The sequence below is a fragment of the Atta cephalotes genome, assembly GCF_000143395.1.
Source record: "Atta cephalotes unplaced genomic scaffold scaffold00066, whole genome shotgun sequence".
NCBI lineage: Eukaryota > Metazoa > Arthropoda > Insecta > Hymenoptera > Formicidae > Atta > Atta cephalotes.
Window position 1 is genome coordinate 644,322 of NW_012130130.1, and position 25,484 is coordinate 669,805.

The 25,484-nt window shown below is 30.2% G+C and overlaps 1 protein-coding gene across 1 annotated transcript in view; it reads right to left on the minus strand.

Annotated features, from left to right (window-relative positions):
* The window catches only part of LOC105623862, a 129,075-nt gene that overhangs the window by 90,477 nt on the left and 13,114 nt on the right, over positions 1 to 25,484 (minus strand). The window contains exons 2-3 of the mRNA XM_012205235.1: positions 21,894 to 21,974; positions 21,473 to 21,535 (exon numbers count right to left, since the gene is read on the minus strand). Of these exons, the coding sequence (XP_012060625.1) occupies positions 21,473 to 21,535; positions 21,894 to 21,974 (144 nt within the window). The remainder of the gene's footprint in view (positions 1 to 21,472; positions 21,536 to 21,893; positions 21,975 to 25,484) is intronic.

Below are 25,484 nucleotides of genomic sequence, written 5' to 3' on the forward strand. Positions count from 1 at the left end.
AACCAGTTTTTTATAATAAAGCCTCGAATTTCGGAAAAAAAACGGCGAAAGCAAAGTTGTACACCTAATACAATTTGTACTTCAGTTTATTTAATAACAAGAATTAAAATTTGGATGTCTGTATTTAGGATTTTTGTATCATTTGAAATTTTTCTATCATAAAAACTTTATACATCTAACGCGAAACAATTGGAACATATATTTTTCGAGGCTCTTCAATTCGGTTGGTACTCAAACTCGAAGTGGCTGGATGGCTGATACGTTTTTAATTGGCCGTCTCGGCCCGATATTATCACCACCGCCGAAACCATCAATGGAATAAAACTCGAATATATGGTGTTCTTTTTCGCTAGAAAATGGAATTGCAGTTGCTGCGTCATTGATTTCTGAACTGACTAATTCAGTCGAAAAAAATAAACACCATCGGCGTACTCATATTCGTAAGCTAAGTCCTTCGACTATTGGTATGGTATAATGACTGCGCGTGAAATGAGTTTTCATAATTCGTAAATCCGATTCAAATGTACACGCGACGAAATCGCACAAAGTGCCACGTCTAAAAATAAATGTACAAACGTGTACAATCATTTAAAAACAGAATGTTGTGTTCTAAATATGAAATTTTTGCACGAGACTGCAAGATATTGCGTAAACGATTACATACGACGATCATTTATGGTCAGTAGAATTTTAGATCATGCCTAATGATGGAAGGCGACGAAAGGAAGTGAAATGATATCGCGGACACCCGGTATAGTGTCATCGGCACATGCCATTGTTAAGGGCAGGTCCATCCCCAGGGAATGTCACAAATAATAGCAATGGGCTAGCCGATGCCACCCTACGACCACCCCATGGCAGTATCCTTCGACCTACCCGGCCTTAACACGAGAACTTGGCGACTAAGACACCGATGAGAGGAGAAAAGAGAGAAAGACGACAGGGATCGGAGAGAAGCGAAGAAGAAGACTATACCTTAGGGAAAACTTTAATTTCTTTCTGAGAAAGATGGCTGTTCCTTGTACTTCGCCGTTGTAGGACTATCAATCCTATATTCTAGCGTGTATTATACATATATTGAAAATGTGCTATACGTGTACTTGTGCGTATATACATATATATACATGTATGTATATACGTGACATCGGCTTCGTAGGAATTTAATTTGACACGAGTCCCTACTGGACACGTCTCTTCTTCATCGACATTCATTCATACGCGACCGATTTTTCGGAGGACTATATAACTATATAATTTAATAAAAATGAGAGTTAGAAGAGACCGGGAACAAAAGTAATAAGGGACAATAGTAACATCGTTAATATTTCTTAAACTGTAATAGATATGTATATGCGGCTGCATGTAAAATTCTGTAGACAGATCCGCGATATTGAATCATTCGTTATATGCTGGTTCTCGCGGAACGTGCAGGAGTAGAAATTACTTTTTTCATGCACCAAGTTTTTTTGTGTACATAAAATCAAAAAAATTTTTTTTCTTTATAATGAAGATATAATAATATGTATTATAATAATATGTTTTAATAATTATCTGCATTGATGATTTGCACATTTGAGTTGACTTTTATCTAGGTTTTTATCAAAAAAATTACTATGAATCATAAAATATCATTAGGAGATAATAGAAATATCAATGTTTGTCAATCGTAACATTATAATTATCCTCAAACTTATTTAATTTGATTTTAGTATTTTGTTGTCAATGTTATTTGTATTTTTCTTCATAGAATTCCACTAACAAGACAAGACAGATAAGAGAAAAACTATATTAAAAAAATGTCTTTATACAAACAGACATAAAGAAGTTATAAAGGATTAGTTATCTATTCGTACAACTGCAAGAAAAAGTATGTAGTTGACTTATATAGTTGTGTACCTCTAGCAAATGTGATACAATTATCCTCCTCTACTGTTATAATCGTATATATTGTCTTTGGGGGTTATAACAAAATTCTTCACAGTCTTTAAACAAACATAACTTTTTTTCTAGTTACAAAAAAATTTAACCAAAGAAAATTTTGTAGCTAAATAAATTCTACATCTAAATACATATTTTTTTAATGTAAATATTATATTTTAACTATTATAACTTTATTATAACTTATTATAACTTTAAAGTCAAAATGTTACTTTTATCCCCAATCTCTATATAGTAAATACTTTTGTTACCTTTCAAATATGACGAATCCCAACATTTCCATATTTGGAAATTTGTACTCAATCTTGTGATAAAAAAATAAAAAAACTTGTTTGTTTAAGTAGCAAAAGTCGTTATCTTCACTTAAAACTTTTTTAATAAGAGCGAAAAAAATTTGTATAATTGTTTTCATTCAAGCTATTAAAAAGATCCTAAAGCTCGAACTCCGACGTCACCAGAAATCGCTGTTTTCAAGCGCATTGACATATCTTTATATACTATCAATATCTCACGCAACCTATGATACAGTCGCACGCTCGCCTCAATTTTTGTATAACAAATTCGTCGTGATAAAGCGTCTAATTCTAAGAACTCGGCGTTATTTATTTATGCAAATTATGTGTTTGTAGATTACTATTTCGTAAGTACAGGTTGCAAAACTTTCATATCAAATAAATGTTACCACGATTTAACAGCTTGAAGCCATGTTACAAGTTAAGAAATGATAAAAAAATATGTCAATTTCGAAATTTTTGGTTATTCTCGATATAAACTCCACAAACACGTATTAATGCATATATCTTAATCCTAGGAAAGAATTTTCGAATCTGTGAAAGAGAAAAAAGTATTTGTTATACAAAAATTATATGATATATAGGATCTCTTAAAGGGATCCTATAGCCTATATTTGTATTACTGACAAAACCATATAATTTTTGCATAATAATTACTTCCTTCCTCTTTTATTGATTTAAAAATCCTTTTTCAAGATTAAAGTATTACACGCATTAATACATGTCTGTGAAGTCTATGCTGAGAATAACAAAAAATTTCGAAATTGAAATCTTTTTTATCATTTCTTAGTCTAATATGGCGCTCCATAGCTGTCAGTCGTAACATTTGCTTCGTATAAAAGTTGTGCAATCTGTATTTATGAAATAGTAATCCACAAATTAATAGTTTGCATGAAAAAACAACATGAAATTCTTAAAATTGGACTTACAATTAGACGTCTATAAATTAAACCGTAATTGTTATACGAAAATTTATGTGTATGTGTGGCATGTGAGTGAGATATAAATGTAGTGATGTGTCAATGATACGTCGTCTATGTATAAATGCTATTTACAATATGATTAATTATCTTTAGGATCTTCTTAAGAAGATTCTTTTTTTTGAAAAATTAAGAAAAATTTATTATTTTTTAGTTAATAAAACATGTATAATATAGTAATACGATTTCTATTTATAAAATAGAGCATTAATTGGTTAATTGATTTTGCAATTAGAGAAAGGATTTTGGCTGATTTTGGAACAAAATGTTTGCCATTTTTATTAAATATGATTGATTTTATAACTGCATTTGCAATAAGTAAAGATTTGAGATTTCTAATAACTTTTGCACTCTTTTCTCTATAATCGTAGGATTTAACTTCCTCTGTAATTAAACTCTTTTTCAATTGATTTTATAGTGTTTATACATAATTATTTCAGAACATTTCTTTTAAATATTCAATTCAAATCAAGAAGCTAAGTAATTTAGAAATTTCAATACCTAAGTTTTATATTTTAATTATTAATATATCTACTTTTACATATCAATTTATTACTCAACTATAGAATACATATTTTTTTCTAAAAATGTTTATTTCAATTTTATACATTTTATTCAATCGCAATCCCTTATATTAAGATTCCGATATGTCGAATTAAGTCGAAAGTTGAAGCGGGTTTAATGTCGATCTCTATCCAACACTTAAATGAAGCGTACCACCCGCCGAAATTTATACGCAGCCCCTTCAGCTACAACGCGGTTTATCAAGAGTCGCCACAGTCCATCCTTTTCGGCTATGTCAAAAGCCGCCGTAATTTCGAGTTCACTAATTCCCCAGTTAACTGGTTCTGCGAGAGCTTACGACTTCATAACTGTTTATGATACGCAGGTGTGTGCACTCCTTTACGGTCCAATCCGCAGGCCATAATATGAACTCTACAGGAGTGTCGTGATAAGATTTCAAAATTTGTACAAACATTATCTCAAAATTGCTAAGTTTGTCAACAAGTTAAGTTTAAGACGTTATAACTTTGTGAAATATCTTTTTTTAGAAATCATGCATTTGAACGTGTATTGGAGATACATATGTTACGTACATGTATATATACGTGTACATGTGTAATTAATATACAGTTCCGTATAATTTTTAATATATGAGTACACAGATATATTGAAATACACAGTACACGTGTATCGAAATACACAGTTTGAAAAGCGCGTATATTCGTTTCAAATATAGTTACATGTATATTAAAATATATGGATATACATGTAATATATTCATATTTTATTTCGTGTGATTATTAATATACAGGGTGTCTATGAAGATTGTTACCACTCTTATATTTTGAAAACGAATCAAATTATGAAAAATCGTGAAATACATGTTCGATCATTTCGAGACGTTATTTCTTCAAAGGGGATCGAAGAGATTGCCACCTAAGGGTGCCCTAACTTAAAAATTTCAGATGGAACCTCTCCTATTGTAGCATATCATTTAAAAAGGCATAAAAAAAGAAAGTTTTTGGCTCAATGCGAAAGTTGATACATTGACCCGTTTGGAATTATTCAGAATCAAAGTTTGAAAAATTCTATTTGTCCTTTAATATACATACATTGGACTTATTGCAGTAACTCTTCAAAATAGACACCGTTCACTTCTAGACAATAAAATAATTGATCCATAGTGAAGAATAATTGGGTTTCAAATTGTAAAACGTTCTGTCTAAGTTAACTGCACGAACTCGATATTCAAAACATTTTTGACTAATTTATATATGTACACAGTTTTTCGCTGTGCATAAGGTATGTATTCGCAGAAATGTTATTGTAAGTGCATTCCAGTGCATTCAAGCGCGCTCTGAACAAAACAGATTACAGCAGCTTGTGAAGACATATCTAAGAAAATATTGCAAACAAAAGAAATTTCGTAATTATTTTACTGCTAAGAAATGCTCATTTTAAATGGTTAGGCCCGATTACACCAACGTTACTTTGATTTTAAGCAAAGCTTAAAACTTTTTCAATATCTGTCTCTTTTTTGGCTTTAAAACGAGACAGATAGAGTTTTAAATCTCGCTTAAAGTTAAAGTAACATTGGTGCAACCGAGCCTTACTGCAATAAATCCAACATATATTGAATATAAGAACAAACAGAATTTTTCAAACTTTGATATTGAATAACTTCCGAACTAGAAATGTATTAACCTAAACAAAAAACTTTCTTTTTTTATTCGCTCCTTTATCATTTTAATAAATTAGAAAACATTGGTATTTCTAATTTAAGTTTAGGAAGAAATTTTATGCATCTAGCTAAAAATAGAAATAATTTTTATATATTACAAACTTTTCGACATCCGGCGTTAATGAATCAATGTTCATAAAAATATTATGATTAATTACCACGAAATCAGTCATAGCAATTAAATTCACGGAATACTGAAGAAGTGAACTTTATCGCGTGAGCATAGAACATTGAAATATATCGTGTAAAAGATGATTTTGTTTTCTCAGTTGATAATGATGCTTCAGGAATGTATGGATAAGTTTTTGCATCGAAATATGAAGCAGTCATATCTAATGTCGCCTCTTTTTATTCGCCTTTCAAATGATATTTTACAATAAAGAGAATTCCATTTGAAATTTTTAAATTAAAGGGGGAAGAGAGAAGCAATTTCCTCTTAAAAGAGTAGCCCCTCAAAATGATCGAACGAAATGTATTGGGTTGTCCAGAAAGTTCGTGCCGACTAACTTATATAATTTAATAAATGTGTACTAAAATTTAAATTTTCTGCATTTCAATTTTCCTTCAACATCGGCACGAACTTTCCGGACAACCCAATATTTCACAATTTTTCGTAATTTTGAATCATTTTCAAAATATATGATAACAGACACTCTGTTACAACAAAAGTATCCGTATAATTAACATTTACGCTATATTTGGGGACGCTTGTGTGCCTGTGTATTAAAAGTTACACGGATTGAAATACGGATATATTAATTACGGATATATTAATTACACGTATAACACGTGCATTTAGATGTACACCTAAAAACTCCGATTCTTTCCCTCGGATACTTTTTTAAAACTTTCAAAAATTCAGGTTATATTTCGTCTTTATGTCAATTTAATTGTAAGCGGACATAAGGTCGTTTAATTGTGTCGTTAATCGCACACGGACTATGAGCATTAATGTAGAAAAGTGATCATTTCTCAGTGTGAAAATTTTCGAGGGAAAGAATCAAAATCCTTGGGTGTACATGAAAAAAGGATCACTAATCTTTTTAGAGTGACATCCAATTACCTATGTCACTAATTAAGTTCTAAAGATCTATAATAATTATTAATTGCAACGGTTATAGAATCTTTTTTTAAAACTCATTTATGCATTTTTCAAACGGATATATTGTAAATGTGTGCAAAATAACGATAAAAATAATTTTATTATATTCATTACTCAAAAAATGCAACTGTATTATCATTAATGTTACGAATAGAGAATATAACATCATTAAAATATAACATCATTATCCATTCATTACTAAAAATTATTAAAAAAGTAATGAACAGTAACAACGTTACAAATAATCCTGATAACAAAATAAAAATATTGTTAACTAATGGAAAGAGTTTAATTTAATAACATATTTCTCGATACAATTGGGCGAATGATGAAGATAAGATAGATTTTCGTGCGAGAATTTTGTATCTTCTTAATTCGACTAGGAATTTGAGCTGCGGAAAGTATATAACTGGGCAAGTGAGTTTCCTATGACGCAGGTTTTCATTGTGCGAAGTACCGGTATACAGCCTAAGGAGGGAAGATTAGCATAAAGTTAGCGTGGTACCCGATACCGTATGTTCACGCAAAAGTTAAGTTGGGTTGCAACGCGATGGCTCTCAGGTCCCTAAATACCCGAGTATGACTGCTTCCATCATATTTCGATGCAAGAGCACACCGGTACATTCCTCATCAGAAGCATCATTGTCGTCCGAGGAAACGAAATCATCTCTTACACGATACATTTTTTTTCTGCTCATGCAAAAAAAGTTCACTTCTTTGGTATTCCGCGAATCTAATTTCTATGACTGATTTCGTTCGTGGCAATCAGCCACGTGATACTTTTATGAACATCGATTTATTGACACAGAGTATCGAAAAATTCGTAATATAAAAAAATTATTTTTATTTTTAGTTATATAGATGCATGTTTTTTAACTTACTAAAATCATAAAAAGAGCGAATAAATTACTATAAAAATAAAGAAAGTGATGAAAGAGCAAATTTCATCAATATAAAGGATATAATTATCGAAAGGCCAAAAATTTCAGAATCTATCTTTTACATAAAAATATAATATTAATCTAAAAAATATAATCTCTTTTGGCCATAAGTATAAAATAATTTTCAATTTATTGTATTTTCTTGGAAAAGATGATAATAATTAAGAGCTAACGGAAAACTAACAAAATATTAAAATTATTATAAAAATAAATATTATTTTTCAATAAAACTGTTTTTTAAATTTATTTTTCGTTAGATATGGAACGCTTACTTTAACTGTGGCAATACTTTATATAAGGTTGTGAAAACGGTCAATAAAGAGGGATCAATACGTTCGGTTAAATTTTTGCTTGAGATATGAATCGTGATGACAGCGATGTGAAATATTTTAAAGATACTATTCAGCAATGATTTTTGGATCAAAAAAAGGCATCTTTGAAAAGATTTTAAATTTTGAAGAGAGATCTTAAATGAAAAGACTATAAAACAAGGATCGTTAATATGGATATTGATATCTTTTATCTCTTTGTGTTATTAAATTATCGGGGAAAAACTGAAGAGAGCGTCTTGACAAGTACCACGAATTATTAATTAATGATTGAACGAGTAGTTATTAGACGAGTTCCTTTTCGCGGTCTTATTCTATCCTCGTTCTTGCAAAAGAGAAATAACAGGTAGTACTTCTATGGTCCTTTGTCGGTTATCCATCACAAGAGAGAAGCCGCGATTATAGTCTTCGAACTAATCTCGTCGCGCTAATCTCATACTCGAAAGAAGAGTTCGTCATTTCGGTCGCTTAGACTGCGACGCTGCGGATTGTTCAATTTAAAGCGTGACCGAAGTGTCACTTCGTAATACCGTTTCACTTGGGAACGCTTCTCGGAAAGCCTCTTTGCGCAGTGGAAACGATTTATCAGAAAAGTAACGTTTTGCAAAGAAAGTCTTGTCCGTATATTCTTTTGAGCCAAGCCGTGTTCTATTACTAGACGCGAAAAGTGGATAATTATGAGTAGTTTATTTTAAAATAAATATTTTACAATTTCAGAAATTTACGACGAGACTAATCTCTGTTTCTTATCATTTTTTTTCTAAGAAACTGAATATTTCTTATTTTAAAAGCGTTGCAACTCAAAAAATATGATTTTTAAGTTATTACCGTAAGTTAGATAAATATTACCCTATCAATCATCAAAAGTGAATTAATTTAATTTCATCAAAATTGTCATAACTTAAAAAGAATGATTTAAAAAATCATTACAACTCAAAGGGATGATTTTTTTACAGGTCATGAAGCAAAAATAACAAAAATGACACATTACATTAGATCGTGTTATATTCTTCTTGCCAATATTATTTATCAGTCAATAATTTTTTATCAATTTGTTGCAAAAACAGTTTTTTTCTTTTCTGGAAACTAAGTTAATTTTTTGAGCTGTCACTGAACGCGAGTGAGCGATATAATAAAATTTTATTAGCAATTTCGAAATTTTTGCTTTAATTGACAGAAAATCTCTTAAGAGTTTTCCCGGCAAGTTGATTCGTAAAAATACAGTCATTGCACATGCCGAATTCTCGCGCGATCGCGGGAGCAACTGCATTTATAGGGTTTATCACGTGGTGCACGGTGATGCAATCGTATTATGTACGATGCGGGAAGTGGCAGTGTCGAGAGAGCGAGTTTATAATGAGACCGTATCATATTTTCCGTGTTTGCCAGCACTGCCGACCGTCGACCGGTACAATTTGCGCGTCTGCGAAAATACGTTCCTGGTTCCACGCGCACAATACCGCAGGATGCAACCGGGAAAAGAAGACGGATTACTCGCGTGTATTCGAGTACCTTCGACCATATTCGCAACGTGCGTGTATGCGCCACATCCATGCGATACACACGCGGATGTAGCGCGTATGAGTGTACGTAAGATACAGGTACATGAAGGATTCACCGTATAGGTTTGTAGGAGGGTAGGATGGGCGGAGGACGAGGGTGAAGGGTAACAACAGGAACGAGCAGAGTGAGAGGGAGGCAGAGAGAGATAGAGGGACTTGGAGTATCCCAAGGGATACATAGGAGCTGCGCTATGGCCCGAGGCAGCTCGTCACCTGGGACACCCTTATATCGCCAAGTACAGTCATGTCGAGAAAACGCCATTGTACGTAGAGCCAGTTCTCCTTGCTTCTGGATCAAGAGTCAGTTGAGACTCGTGACTTCTACCTGCTTGTCATGAAGATTCTACGTTGTGAATGTCCAGCGAGGATAAGAAAGAAACCGATGGTCGAATCCTATATATATCAGGTGATCGATTGTTTTTTGAACTTTGATTGAGCACCTCTAATTATTCTTGCACTGAAATAATTGACGTCAAGTATTCATTAGAGAGAGTTTGTATCTGTATAGATATATCATTTCGATTTAAATGTTATAAATAAGATATTAAATTATATTATGAAAATTTTTATTATTTATAAATTTATTATTTATTATTTATAAATTTTTTTATTATTTATAAATTTTATCACAGTTAATTTTACTTTTTCATTGCGAGACTAACAATAAATTATAAACATATGTGTATAATCATTCTTTTCTCTTTAATTCATTTTCTTCATCCACATTTTTATATCAATTTAAATATATCACAAATAATGTTTAAAATATAAAGATGATGAACGTATTAATCGTGTGAACACTTTCCGAAAAAAAATATCAAGAAGCGGAAAATTATTCTATATTTTGTCATTTCGTGTATCATTCGTGAATTACTCATCGTTGACCTGACGAAACGTGCAATTGCGACCTTATGTGACCGTGCAATAGAAAAGCGTTTCCCAAAATGTTTCGAGAAATCCACAGGGGCTTGCGAAATATAGCTTTATTAGTATTATGTCGGGAATATAAGACGTAAGGCATAAAACGTGAAAAGCTCGATGAAGAGAAGAAGAAGAAGAAACATGCTAGAGAGAAAGGAAGAAAGAATTGAAAGGAGGAAAGGATTGAAAGGAGGAAAAGGAGACAGCGGAACAGAAATGAAGATAGATGCGGGGAAAAGGGAAAAGAGAGTTTTATTAGAAGGTGCCAATATCGGGAATATAAGATGCAACAACGTAAAAAGACGAAGGTGTCACGAAGAGAGAAGAAAATGGGAAATACGACGGAGAAAAAAGGAGAAATCGCGAGAGGGCAAAGTAAGGAAGAAAAGAAAAGGAGAGATGCAGCGATGAAGAGAAGAGGGTAGGTGGGCGCAAAGAGGCAGCGGGGCCAGGTCCTGAGGGACTTGATGCTCTCCTCTGGTGCTGCCAGCACTCGGGCACGCGAAAGAAGGAGAGGACGGCAGCGGAGAGCAGAGAGGAAGGTAGGGGAGAACTAATCAGCTTGACGCATGCGCACAGGACTATTCTTAGGGTCCCTCGGGATTCCCCTGGCATTCCCCATAATATACCCTCTTCTCCCCTAATTCCCCGCCGCACTCTTGGAACTACCCTCGGCCGCCCTCTTTACCTCTTCCGCAGTGGCCCCGCTTGGTCGCAGCTGTACCGACCAGCTCTACAGGACTTTCCAGCTTCCCAGAGGGGAGTCAAGATCAAGACCGCTCGATGCAATTATTTTACGTTGATTATTTTACATTGTGTATCTTGTTATTATATAAATCAGAAACGCGCAGAGAGATACGAAATGCAACAAATTATTTTATTTTAACTACGTCTTCTTTTTATATTCTGTATTCATCTTTCATCTTTTCTCGATTAAATGTATGTTATTTCTATATGCTTCTTAAAATAAACTTTCTTTTTTTCTTTGGTTTCCTTATTCATTCACTTATGTAATTAAAATTATATATACATAATTACAATAATGATACTTTCTATGTAATAAAGTGAACTTATTTCAATTACAAAGAAAGAAAATATTTTTCTATCCATATTCTTTTTAGTTACTCAAATCTATCATAGCAATTATTATAATACTCAGCGAAACAATTCACGAGAGAGAAGGATATTTCGAACGATGTTACAATCTTCCCCGTCGACCGCCGCCGCGCTACGTCGACCCCCGGCCACCGCGCGCCATCACCCACTATCAGGCCTGAGAAGTTGCCGACTTTTCCCATCGGAATTCGAGATCCCCCATTTTCTTAATGTCAGAGATTTCAATCTGTCACAAGAGCGGCTCGACTTTTCGCTTATCCGTACGGCAATTTCCACGGCAAGCACCGCCAAAGTTTTGTGCACCATGCAGGTTTAACTTACATTACTTTTCGCCAATGATTCGTCAGTGCAAGGAGAGAAGGAAACATTTTCTAGATAAGAAATCCACGTAAGTCAATCATTAGTCAAATATAAGTCAAAAGTTGCGGCTTTTAGGAGAACAATCTCACTTTAATGTCTATTTTGATATAAATAAAATAGTTTAGGAATTTCAAATCTATACTCATAGGAAGAACGATTTTGCTCAAAGTATCTAAAAATTTAATTATGATGCAAATCTAAAAATAATTTTCTTGGATCATAAAAATAAGATATGTCGAAATTAGATATGTCGAACGCTAAAATTTATGACAATGCAAAGAATTTTAATTCTAGCAATTAGTTTGAGTTCAACATAATTATTTTCATAAGTAATATATATAGATATAGATCTAAATAATATATATAATAATATATATATATATATATATATATATATTATTAATTAATTAATTAAATTATTTTTAGATCTATATCTATATATATAGCTAAATTTTTTAATATTTTAACAAAGTCATTTTCATATGTGAATGCCAAAATTGGCTTCAAAATAGATCTCAAGACATATTTCCATATCTTAGACATCTATTTTGAAATCCATATAAAAAGCAAATCGAGATTGAATATAAAAATAATTACAGCGTTAACAATAAAAGTATTGATGGACATTATTACTTTTATAATAACAAGATACAAAAAACGGAAACGGAAAATCGAGCAGATAATTCAACCGATTTAATAATCGAGTCTCGATGGGGATAACTTTAGCTTTTCAAATTCTCTTTTCAATTTCTTTCTTTTACCTTTTTTTCTCTCTGTTTTTGTTTCTTTCTATAGTCTTTTTTTCAGTTGATTATAATAAGAAGATTGTTATATAATAAAGTGTTAGTCGGCATTTTCTTACATTCTTTCTTTTCTTCTATCGTTCTTCTATCGCTCTTTATATTTCTTACTTTTATGGAGTAAACAAGCCCTCAGATATTCCCCGAATGATGATGATAACATACAGACTCGAGGATGTTTAAACATTTGTCTTCATCGTGTTGTTGGAAGCTCATTGTGAAGTCATTAGCAATCCCACGTGAGTCAAGATATGATGTTCGTATTTATATATATCTTTAGAAGCGAATGTGTATTATTTTTCCGATTCGTGCATTTACGTTCTATTCGGTACATATAATGTTTATATATAAAAGAGTTTCTATATTTTTCTTAGATAATTATATCTAAGAAATGCATTTTGTAGAAATAATTACTTTCTCGATTTTCCATCTCAATTGAATTTTAAAAAGAAAAAGAAATACTAATCTGACGTCTCTGCTTTAACATATTACTTAAGGCGAGGGAGTAACCACTAGCTGAAATATTGTCCTATAGATTACATCTGATTTCATCTGATTACAAATAATTTTTTTCACAATATATGAAATCGTTTGATAAAATATACGGTTTTATTTGATATTATATTGATATTATATATAATGATTTCTCGTGGTTGCACATGTAATTATCGGATTATACTTAGAGATTTCATATGAATTTTATAATGATTTTGAGACTTTGTCCCATGATTAAGTAGTTACCTCCTCGACTTAGGGGATTCTAGATGATCCTGAGTAAGATGAAAAGAGAGAATTATTATATATAATATTATAAGATAATTCCTTTCGAAAAGACGATAGAATGGCGCAGGTGGCAAAGGTGATCCCACGTTGCATATTATGTCGATATCCCGTAACCGAAATTCCATTACAGACTTAATATTGTTCAACGATATGTTTCCAAAGTAATTGATGACATCATCCATTCTCACCAAAATGTATAAATACTAAATATGATAACTTATAACATGATAATGTAATCATTGTTTGGAAAGTTCAAACTTAAATGTATAAATTTGAATATAGTTTCGAATGACCCCCGTTCATATTTACTTGAAATTTTGCATATAATTTCTACTCAATGTGAGAATAAAAAATATAGTCTCAACTTCGAGAAATGAAAAAAAATTTTTTTTTTATTTTACGATTTTTCATTCAGGTAGATTCCTGCTTCGCGTGGAAGTCATGCACCTCTAAGCAGGGGAGAAGATGGAATGAAAGTCGCTTCGCGTGGAAAGTTGTATTTCCTTAATCAGTCTGGATTGTAATCGATAATAAAAATCGATTGTAAAAAATCATATAAAAAAATTTTTTTTCATTTCCCGAAATTGAAGCTATAGAAATAATTGAGACTATCGAAACTACACCAAAATTTTTCCCACATCTAATATATACAAATATAAGATAAAAAAGATCCTCCCTTATATACTATGAAAAACAAGTTTGCTGATTAAAAAAAATCTTTTTTATTAATTTTTTTTTAGTTATATATTTTTTTAAAAAATATAGTTGGAAAATATTCAATTAGTATTTAAATATATATAATTAAAGAATATATTAATTGACTCTCTCTCTCTCTCTCTCTCTCTCTCATACACACACTCTCATTCACTCATTCATAACTAAATACAGCGACTACGGGATATTGCAAATATTTATTCATTCAAACAAATAAGATGTTTTAAATTATGAGATTTTGTTGACATGACGCGTATATTTAACCTAAATAAGATAACTCCAATACGCCGCGCCTATCAAAAACTTAATTTATTAAATATTATTTACTATGTTTAAAATAACGAACTATATCAATAAAAACTTTGTACTGTCTACTATTATGAAAAAAATATTAATATAAATCCGAAATATGTATATTTCGCATTAAAAAATGAACTTTTTTAAACCCTTGCACTTTTGCCGTATATCCCATAGAGATGCGATATATGGCTACTCATAGGGAAGGGGAAGGGATATGTACTTATAAAAAATCACAAATAATGCATAAATAAGACATAAAATGACACAATAACTTATAAAATGCATTTATAAAGTTTTATTGAAGAATAAGAATGATAAATATGTATATGAAGTAACAAATAATAATTACAATTTTCCCAAATGTATGTACAAGTGTACATGAGATACATATTTCATGTAATGCATTTATTGTATTTAGTGTACTGAATTCAATCTGTGTACTTTGTATGCTTTGGGCATAAATCTGGCCTGCTAAAAATGCCATACCATATATCCCAAAGATGCTATATACAAGATAGCAAACTAAACAAAGAGAGTAAAGTACTTGTATTTTATTGTACAACATACTTTACTATTTCTCTATACTCATATGTCACTACATGTATTACGAAATAACCAAATCTTGATAACCAAGACTAAGTCTTTTGCATGTCCTACAGTAATCATTTTATATAGATTATAATTTATGATCTGGCGCTACTTAACACAGTGATAAATCGATTCAATTCACAATAATGTCATTAATATTAATAATGAGAAATTGAAATCATAACACAATACTAATATAACATAAAAGCGTATAACAGAGTAAGACAGATATAATGTAACTCCTATTTTTTTTGCAGCGTAAATCTCGCCGGCATATTTGCCAGCATATTTGCTGGTTACCCTATATAAACACTTGAACTAAAATAATTACTGAGAACAATTAAACGCATTTAATCTAAAAGTCTAACAACTTTTTTATCTTAGTATAAATGACATACTTCTTATTCAAATATTCTTATATTTAATACTTTCTTGTTGATATATTACATTTAATACTATTTAATATTATATTTAATACTATTTTGTTGATATATTATTTGCGATTAAACTGATATTTTGAAGGAATCGATGCGTTTGTGCATCTCTAAGGTATGTCTCAACGGAATAATCGCATGGTTAAATAGCATGTCATAAGCGTCAGAAATTCTTGCCATAGCGGGATGTATGTGCCGCGCATCAATTATCACCTTGCCTTAAATAAATTAGAGTAGTAAATGCGTTATTGCATCTCGCGGTTTGCCAAAATCAGTTATTAGATTATTAACTAGAAATATCGAATTTCTTACTCATTAAAAGAACCAAGTAAATAAATTGCTATAAGAGTAAAGAAAATTATAAAAAATCAAATATTTCATCAATAAAGAAGATAATTATTGAAAAGAGTTAAAGAATTTCAGAATTTTTTTATATAAAAAAATATAATATTAATAAAAAAATAGAACGGTGTCAATAATAATTTGCTATTTCTAATTAACACACGTCTAGAAAATTATATCAAAAAATAAATATCGCATTATAAATAAAAGAATTTATAATTCTTAAATTGAAGTTACTTCATAGATGTTATATAATTTAATAATATTCCGTAATCAAACGCATGTTGTTCTTCAAATATTATCAAGATGCTTAACTTGAAACATAATAGTTTAATGAAAAAGCAGAAGAAGAATGCGAAAGTATATATCACGGCAATTACATTCAGCCATTACTTGAACGCGATACACTTCAAGGATCGAAAATGAAACATAACTCCGATTCTAAAATATCTCAGTAATTACTTTGACCTATATTCTCATTAGGTATTTAGCAGAGTTGGGAAGTAATGCATTATTTATACATGGTCAATTGTAATGGTTTACGATTTTTTTTTTTAGTAATAAATGAATATCGGCGCATTATTTCCTTATGTAATGTTATGATAACGCAGTTCTTTTTTTAGGTAACAATAAATATAGTCACACATTACATTTATCTTTCTTTTATATTACTTTGTACACGTATAATGTATATGGAATGTGTGTAAGCGAATTTTAAAAAAAAATAGGCTTGCCGCCGAATCATTATTCTAGCTTTTACTCATTATTTTGAAGAAGGCCCACTTTGTTCACTTTTTCAATAAAAACTAATTATTCTCACTTTTTTCCGCTAAAATTGTATTATTTCTGTGTTTACTATAATTTCTATTTAATAAATCATGTTTTTTTTTAAATTTTTTTCTGCGTTTCTTTATCCCCTTTCTGAGTAGATTTGAATATATAATAGCGGGATTCTTTTACTTTATTACTAACTATTTAGTACAATATCAGGATAGATGGAACCTCACTCCAAAAAAGAGATTGAGATTTCATTCCTATGGAGTGAATTTCATTTCAAAAGAGTAAATCTCACTTAAAAGGAGCGGAAATCTACCATTCTTGAATAAGAATGGCCGTATTTGCACTCTTTTTTCAAAACAGGCTCAATTATCTCTTCGAAAATTTCACTCCATGAAATTTAGAGAGTAAGAAAGGTTTTTCATTTAAGTATTTCATTATAATTTACAGTTATTTCAATTCACATAAGTTAAATCAATATACTGAGCGGTAGTCATGAAAAGTAGTATTATATATTGTTATATGTAAAGTGCCATGTAAAGTAATAACTTTATCACTATGAAAAACTTATTAGAAAATGATATTACTTGTAGAAATGCGAAAAACTTATTGTTAATATTATTCTAAGTAAAGTTTTTTTAAATGTGTTCTAATTTTATTGGTTATGAAAGACTTAAACTTATAAAATCTTAATAAACTAAATATAAATTAAATAATGATACATTTAATTTTTAAAAAATATTAACTTTGTCTCCAGACATGTTTCCTAAGTCGTTTCAGTTTTTGAATTTAAATTCTATTGTATTATTGTGAAAATTTGTTGTTCTCTCTATCGAACGTGTTGAAACGTGTATTTTTAACGATACTGTTTTTAAAATTCAAAAACACCTTTAGATTTAATGGAATATTAAATAATGAATATATCACTATCACAGGATAAAATATTATATTCAAAATAATACCAATTTCCTTCGATAATGTTCTATACAATTTTAATCAAATCTAAAATTAGCTTATTATAGCTTATTATAGCTTATTATAGCTCAACATTTCAAAAAAATTCACTTTTCTCTCACTATTTTGAATACAAAACTCACTATTCTTACATTTTTGGGAGCATTGAGCCAACGGCAAGTCTAAGAAGAGAATATTATATTTGATCATGTTGTGATACCATAACCATTATACATAGACCTCTATTGAACCTGGTAAATCAATAATAAAAATAGTTCAAAAAGTATATACAAATAAGATTATCAAAACGCGGTACATCAAATTATCAAAAAAATAATGAAAATTTTAATGACTCATTAGTTTTTGAATAATAATAATGGTAACAAGTTATTTTTTTAAATCAACAGTAACGGTAATGAGTTACTTTTATAAAATAACTTTCTCAACTTTAATTAGTGATTAGATAAACAATTCTAAAAGAAACTGTAAAAAAAAGGTTATTAAAATAAGCGACGAATAAGTAAAATTTAGAATAACTCATTAATTTTTAAATAACAGTAACGATAATAAGTTACTTTTGTAAATCAGTAACAATAACAAATTACTTTTATAAAGTCATTATCCTATCCTTAATTAAAGCACACAGAAAAAATGTATTTTGAAAAAGTGTAAAAAAAAATAATCAAAATGTGATGAAAAAAAGTAATAGAAATTATAATGACTCATTAATTTTTTAATAACGATAAAAGGTTATTTAATCAGTAATGAGGGTAACGGTAATAAATTAGAGGAAAAAATGATAATAGTAATGAATTACTGTTTTATAATGTAACTTTTCAACCCTGATATTTAGTTTTTAAAGTGCTTTTATAATTCTGTCATATTAAAATAATGTAAGTTCAAAGGATTTCAAATCTCTCTCAAATGGAGATTTTATCATCAAACAGTGAAATTTATCTTTTTAGGACATTCAAGAGTATTACATATTTAAGGACAAAAGCTCGGAGAAACATATAGATCCTTAAAGAAGGCACATTAAAAAGAAATGTTTAAAAAGATTAAATACGGAAGGTAGATTTAAAGAAAGTTAAAAGTCATCTTTGAAAATGTTCACCGATTGTTGCGAAACGAAGGCATTAGTGTGTTCACTGGTTGAAAAACGAGGAAAAAAAGGGAGAAAATAACGATGTCCCAATGGTTTAATGAGCGGCGTGGGTACACGGAGTATTAAAGAAGCCGAAGGAAGCTCGATGTTTTCAGATAAGCAGACGGACGAGGCATCTCCCGTGGGAGTACGGGCCGCCTCCTGCGGGAGGCAACCTCGTTCTTCGCGAGCTCCTCCAAGTTGGTTTTACCTCCGAGTATAAAGCGCGCGCGCAAGTACACTTTGCGAAAGGTAACCTGAAATAATAATCGTGCCGTACGTACGGGGGAGCGGATAAAGGTTTGATCTTCTTGGCCTCCTTGGGGAGGAAAACTGCTGGATACTTGGGAAAGGTACGAATCTTTCGAGACAGTTTCGCTAGTTACGTAACAAGGGCGGTACCGTAGGGTACACGCTGTGCGCACACAAGGGATGCGGAAATTTTACTTAGCGCAAAAATAGTTCGGATAGAAATTGTCGGGAGACTACGAAAGAAAACGAAAAGTAGACATCGCGAGAGATGCTATCCGGTTAATCTGTTGGCCGTTCGTTAGCTGTCTTGGAGGCGAAAATAGAAAATTTATTTACGGTAGAAAATTAAATATATAATTGCAATAAAATAAATTTCAATAACAATAATAATATTAGGACTTTCGAATTTTAAACAATACAAAAAGATAAATGTAGAAATAAATAGTAGTAGAAATAAATTTCAATAACAATAATAATATTAGGACTCTCAAATTTTAAACGATACAAAAAGAAAAGAAAATGTAGTAGGCTAATGAGAGTCAGCAATGAAATGACGCAATTATTTAGTGAACAATCAATAATCAGATATTGGATTGTTCATTAAATAATTATGCATTTATCGTTGCTGACTCTTATTAACCTATATTTATCTTTTTATATTGTTTAAAATAAATTTCAATTATGGATTTGTTCCTATTATTTTTCATAGAATTGATCGAACTAAAAAGGGAACTAAAAAATCAAAAGCGAAAGAAAGCGTTACGGAGCAAATTTTAATATAGAAAATTTCGAATAATGGATACTTAACATTTGACTATGTTAAAAAAAGACATTTATAATAATTGTATTCAAAAGAACGAAAAATATATTGTTGCGAAATGTATGTACGTTCTGCATTTTTCATTGACTTCGAATACCGATGAAATGCTTCACGATAAAATAATCGAACATGCATACATTCGGTTGCAACCGCGTGAACGAGGAATTAAAAACCTGTCATTCTGTCGACAAAAAGCCAACGCACGCCTCATCATCCGCGCGCGGGAAAGAGGCGAAAAATGTGCGATGTCGGCATTGTTCGATGTACATGCATTCGTGCTTGGGATAGCTACGTGCTGCACGTCTCCCAAGGGACCAAGGAATCCCATATTCATGGGATTTATGGCGGGATCGCGCTTCTTGAACACCTTCGAACAACAATGACAATACATCGCGACGCATTGTTGCGTGCCCGTAGGGCAATTCTAGTAATGCACCAGAATGCACCGAGCGGCTTTCTCTCATTCTTTCTCTTTCTCTCGCAATTTCTTCGCATTGTTACGCAAAGAAGGCCGGTTTTGTGTATACGGGATAGTTCTCATTGCGCAGCAAAGCAATCGATTTTACTGCAAATTTTGATAGAAAAAATTTGTACGTTATGAATATTCTTGCTAGAAAAATGACACTAGTAAAAAATATAAAATTGTTTAGGAGAAAGAAAAGAAAATTATATATTTAAAAATTAATTATTTATTATTGCAGTATTAAATATAAGCTAATTTAAAATAACATAAATTGTTTGTTTCAAATTCTCTAAAAATTTATAATATAATATATTAATTTAAGTTATCTTTAAAAACTCTGTCCCTATTTTGATTTGTGTCATTTTTCCTTTGTAGTTTTTTTTTATACGTACGTAATAAAAAAACATTTTGTATTGGAAATAGTTCATTTCTTGTTAAATTTTTGCGTTGAATTTTTTAATATATTCGAATATTAATTTAATATAATGTAATTATGTTATTTAAAAATTTTGTGTTAAATTGATATTCAACATTTCTTAGTGTCAAAATAACATAATTTAAAGGGATTTTAAAGTCATCTGTATTACCAACTAAACTAAAATATAATTTTTGAATAACAATTACCTTTTTTCTTTTTTACAGATTCAAGAATCCTTTTCCAGGATTAAAGTATACGCATTAGTATGTGTCTGTGAGGTGAAGTCTATGCCGAAGATGACAAAAAATTTCAAAATTGAGATCTTCTTTACCAATTTCTTGATCCAATATGACAGAACTGTCACGTCGTGACAACATTTGCTTCATATAAAAGCTGTGCAATCTATACTTAAATAGTAATCTACAGACTAATAATTTGCATGAAGAAACAGCGTAAAGTGGACTCTTAAAGTGGATTCTTAAAATTGGACTTAGATGTCTAATTAAAACGTAATTGTTATACAAAAATGTGTATGTATGACATACGTGAGCGAGATATTGATGTAAAGATACATCAGTAAAGACACGTAAATCGTCTATGTGTCAGTAAAGACATATAATCGTCTAAATGCTACTTAAAATATGAAAAAATATCATCTTTAGAATCCCCTTGAAGATCGATGTATTTAGAATACAATCCTCACATAATAAATAATAAGGAAATTAGAAAAATTTCGACTTGTATTACTAATGTCACTTGTATTACGGGAATAAGATATGAATTTAAATCAGATGCTAAAAATATTATGCAAATGCTCGCAACAAATATTACGATTCAAGTGACAAGAAGCAGTTACAACATTTCATTATTTGTATATCATTCTAAATATATCTTACCCTCTGACTGACGGCTAAATGCTCGTTGTAGCTCTTCTTCTTCTTCCTCTTCTTCATCATCCTCTGAAATATATGTGATCGTATAATTATTTTTTATTCAAAGAATCTAATTTTAATTTATTTAATTTATATATTCAATAAATAAAATTGTTTCGTTTAATATCATATTTATATGTCGTAAATATTTATTTATCGAGTGAAAAGTAAATAAATTGTGTGTAATCCACCACAAACAATTTAATGTAGGTTGAAATTTCTATATTACAATTTTCCCAATTTTTATTATATAAAGTGTGTTAAAATAAGTGAAAACACCTTCTATTTATTCTGTATAATTCACTTGTACAAATGTTGCCACCTGTTGTACGTAAATACTAAAGAAAAGTCTATGAGAGCTGGCAGTCTAACAAATAACACTCACGCTTAATCGTCGTCGTTTCGTTATCCTGTTCGGTCGCTTCCAGGACATTCTGCTCGTTATCGTCGTCCCACTCTTCGTCCCCTACATACAGGGAGAAGCCACTGTTAATTCTATTACATTTGCATATCACCAGTAAAGAAATCCGAAACTGCTGCGAAGTACATAATGCTAAGATTCTCGCTTTAAATCTCGTCGCAAAAATCGAATCTGTCGCTATGTATAATAATCGTTTTTAAACTCTTGTAAATAAAGTTATCTAGTCGTGAAAATCATTCGTTAAACATCATTGAAAACGAAATAACGGTCCGTTGTTTTTTGCCGTAAAATATATCGGGTTCATAGCGCAGGGCGATGGCATTCACCACCCATTTGTTACATGGGATCGCAGAATTAAACTTAAAAATTACACTCTTGTCCGGCCAATACGTCATTTGTTATTTTGTCGTTATAATCTCCGATCTACTATCTGTCCTCTCGGCAATTTACTTTTCGTAGAGAACGGCATGTTTACGCAATAACTTGCTACTCTAACAATTGAGCTTTAATTGTGAATTTTCGAAGGCGTCAAAACCGTCCGTTCCATCACTATCGAGCTTTCGTCCGAATAATAGCATTTATCATTGTTAACGATTGATTAAGCTAACAAGCAGTGAGAACATTCCCTGTTAATTACTGAATAATTTATTCGAATGCAAATTACACTGAAACTATATTTATGAAGATTAATAAAGATATTTATCAATTGTCCTGCGGATAATAGCAACGTAATTAAATTAGTTTATATTATACTGGTTTGTAAGATAAATCTTCTGTTTATAAGATAAATCTTTCTAAATACCTGAATGTAATTCTTTCATCATCTATAGATTTTGAAAACTCAAGGCTCTTATTTTTTAAACAATTCTATTTAAACTATTCTACAAATTGAATCAATTTACAACTTTATTCTTTTACTTTATTGAATAAAATATATAAGCATCATTATTGTTGAAATAGAAACCTTATAAATCAATGTAACTTTTTGATATTAAATATTATTATTATCTTATCACATATAAAATTGTATGTAAACATTAAAAGAAATTTCATATCAAATAAGAAAATATTTAAATTTCTCGCAGCTATACAAAATGAATTATTTAGTTATCGAAAATCGTATTTATTAGAAATTTTATCTAGAAAGAAATTAATTTCATATAATATTACCTTTAATAATAAACATAATAAAAAAAATTTCGTATTTCGTTTCGTTTTAAAAATAATAATCTGTAATATACATATACCTTTAGTGATTCATTGTATATTACATTATATTATTACGAATTAACATTACATAAGACATTCAAAGTTTTTTTAAAAATTAAAAAGTAATAGGAAGTTTTAAAAGGTTTAAAAGGTTTAAAAGGAAGTTTTTGAAAAGCATACTTTTTCAGTTAATTATAAAAAATAAAAATCTATTATTAAATCGTGAAAAAAATGTTGATCAAAATTTGTTGTTTAGTGTTACCGAAATAACAATAAATAAAAAGTAACTTTATTATGATAAAATTTCTCGCATGTATGCAACTAGAGATCAAAACGTTTTTTTAGTTCAATTCTGACTACGGTTTTATAAAACATCGGATAAGTGTTTCGGTTTCAGTTTCAGTTAATTAGGGAAAAAATACCGAAACCATACAAATTACAGTTTTTAACGGTTTTTTTCCGGTTACAATTATTCCCATAATATAGGAGGAGTTTAAATTTTTTAATAACTTTTTCTATATTTACTCTATTAAACTGTATATATTTATATATTTATATGGAACAAGAATAAAAATTAAAAAATATATTATTTAATACGTCTTATAGTATTATGTGTACATAATATACATGTGCAAGGATTCAAATCACAATTGCACGATATGATCGAGCGAACAAGAGAGAGAGAGCATATTCATTCGTTCAATCAGTTTCTCATCCTAGCTGCATTGTAGAGTTTAGAGTTTATCTTTCTTCTTACAATGCATAACAAAGGAAGAAAGATAAATTCTATACTAATGCAATCAGCTATAAAAAACAGAACAACTTATTATAAATAAAAAATCGAATAAAAACCGAAAAATCATAAACCGAAAATAATTTTATTCGTTTATTTATAATTTTGGTATTATATATATATATATATATATATAATTATAAAAGGAAGATCTTAAAAAAATCCGATTTTAAACTCTCTTGCGAAAGTTAACCACCAAAAAGTTTGAAACTTACATGAAATAGTAAAAATAGTTTTATATCCCAAAAATATGAAGAAAATAGATTTTTTTTTATGTTATAAGTGTCTTCTTTTATAAGTCAAATTTTTGTACCACATTACAACTTATCATGATGTATTACAAAAGTTTTTCATTATAATTGGTACTAAAGATAAAAAAAAAACAATCGAACATTTGAGCCACATATTGTGCAAAAAAAAACTTCAGTGTCCAATGAATGGAGGGAGAAAGAAAACCGGAAATTGAATGAAAGTTCCTGTACAATTCAAAAAATGTTACGCCATCTCTTCTATCATAACAATTTTTTACCGTAACAAATTCACATGAGAATTTAATTTTACTTTACTCACTTGATATTTTAAATTCGATCGAATTTAAATAGAGCATACCACATTTTAATATTACTGCCACATTGTCATCTTCCGTCAATCCCACGGAGTTGGCGAATTGCTTACTACGATTTTGCTGTTGTCTTTGAATTTGATTGACTGGATCAAGTAGACCATTCTTTTCTTATTTTCGGATGAAACAAATAATTACCTGCTATTTATTATCCATTTTTCAAATTTTAATTCTTTCTTAATCTTATTTTAGAAGTGCGATGGAAAACATCGAAAAACAGCGTATTCATCTTATTGTATAAAATATATTAAACATGTGACTTTAATTGAGCACGAACATTTTGGATCGGTCATTTTTAATTTGTTATCATTGATGTTTCTATTTAATTAACAATTCGTGGTCAACTTGTCTTAAAGAGCAGATTTATTTTTGATAAAAAATTTGATTACTGTAACCCTACGTATAAAACTAAATGTCATTTTAAATTCCCTGTATCCAAAATTTGCCATTTTTATTAATAGAATCATGATAATGAGTGACCCTCAAAATCTTTAAAGACTATTATAAGAAACTTTTACAATACATTCGATTTATGATAAGTTCTAACATGATATATGAAAATTCGACTTACAAAATGAGACACTTATAACAGAAAAATCTACTTTTCCCGCACTTCTGGGATATACTTAAAACTATTTTTATTATTTCATGCCTCAAACAACAATTTTTTGTGAGTAATTAAGGTTCCGCAGAGAAGGAACTAAAAATGAGATTTTTTTTAACATTTTCCTTTGGTTACGATTTTAGTTTCGAAGAAAAGGATTATGAAATGATTTTTCGTTTTGATTCTGGTTCCGTACGGGTCCCAGGCTATAACTATCAAAATATTTAAAAAACTTAGAAAGAGAAAGAGAGAGAGGGAGAGAGAGAGAGAGAGAGAGAGAGAGAGAGAGAGAGAGAGAGAGAGAGAGAGAGAGAGAGAGAGAGAAGA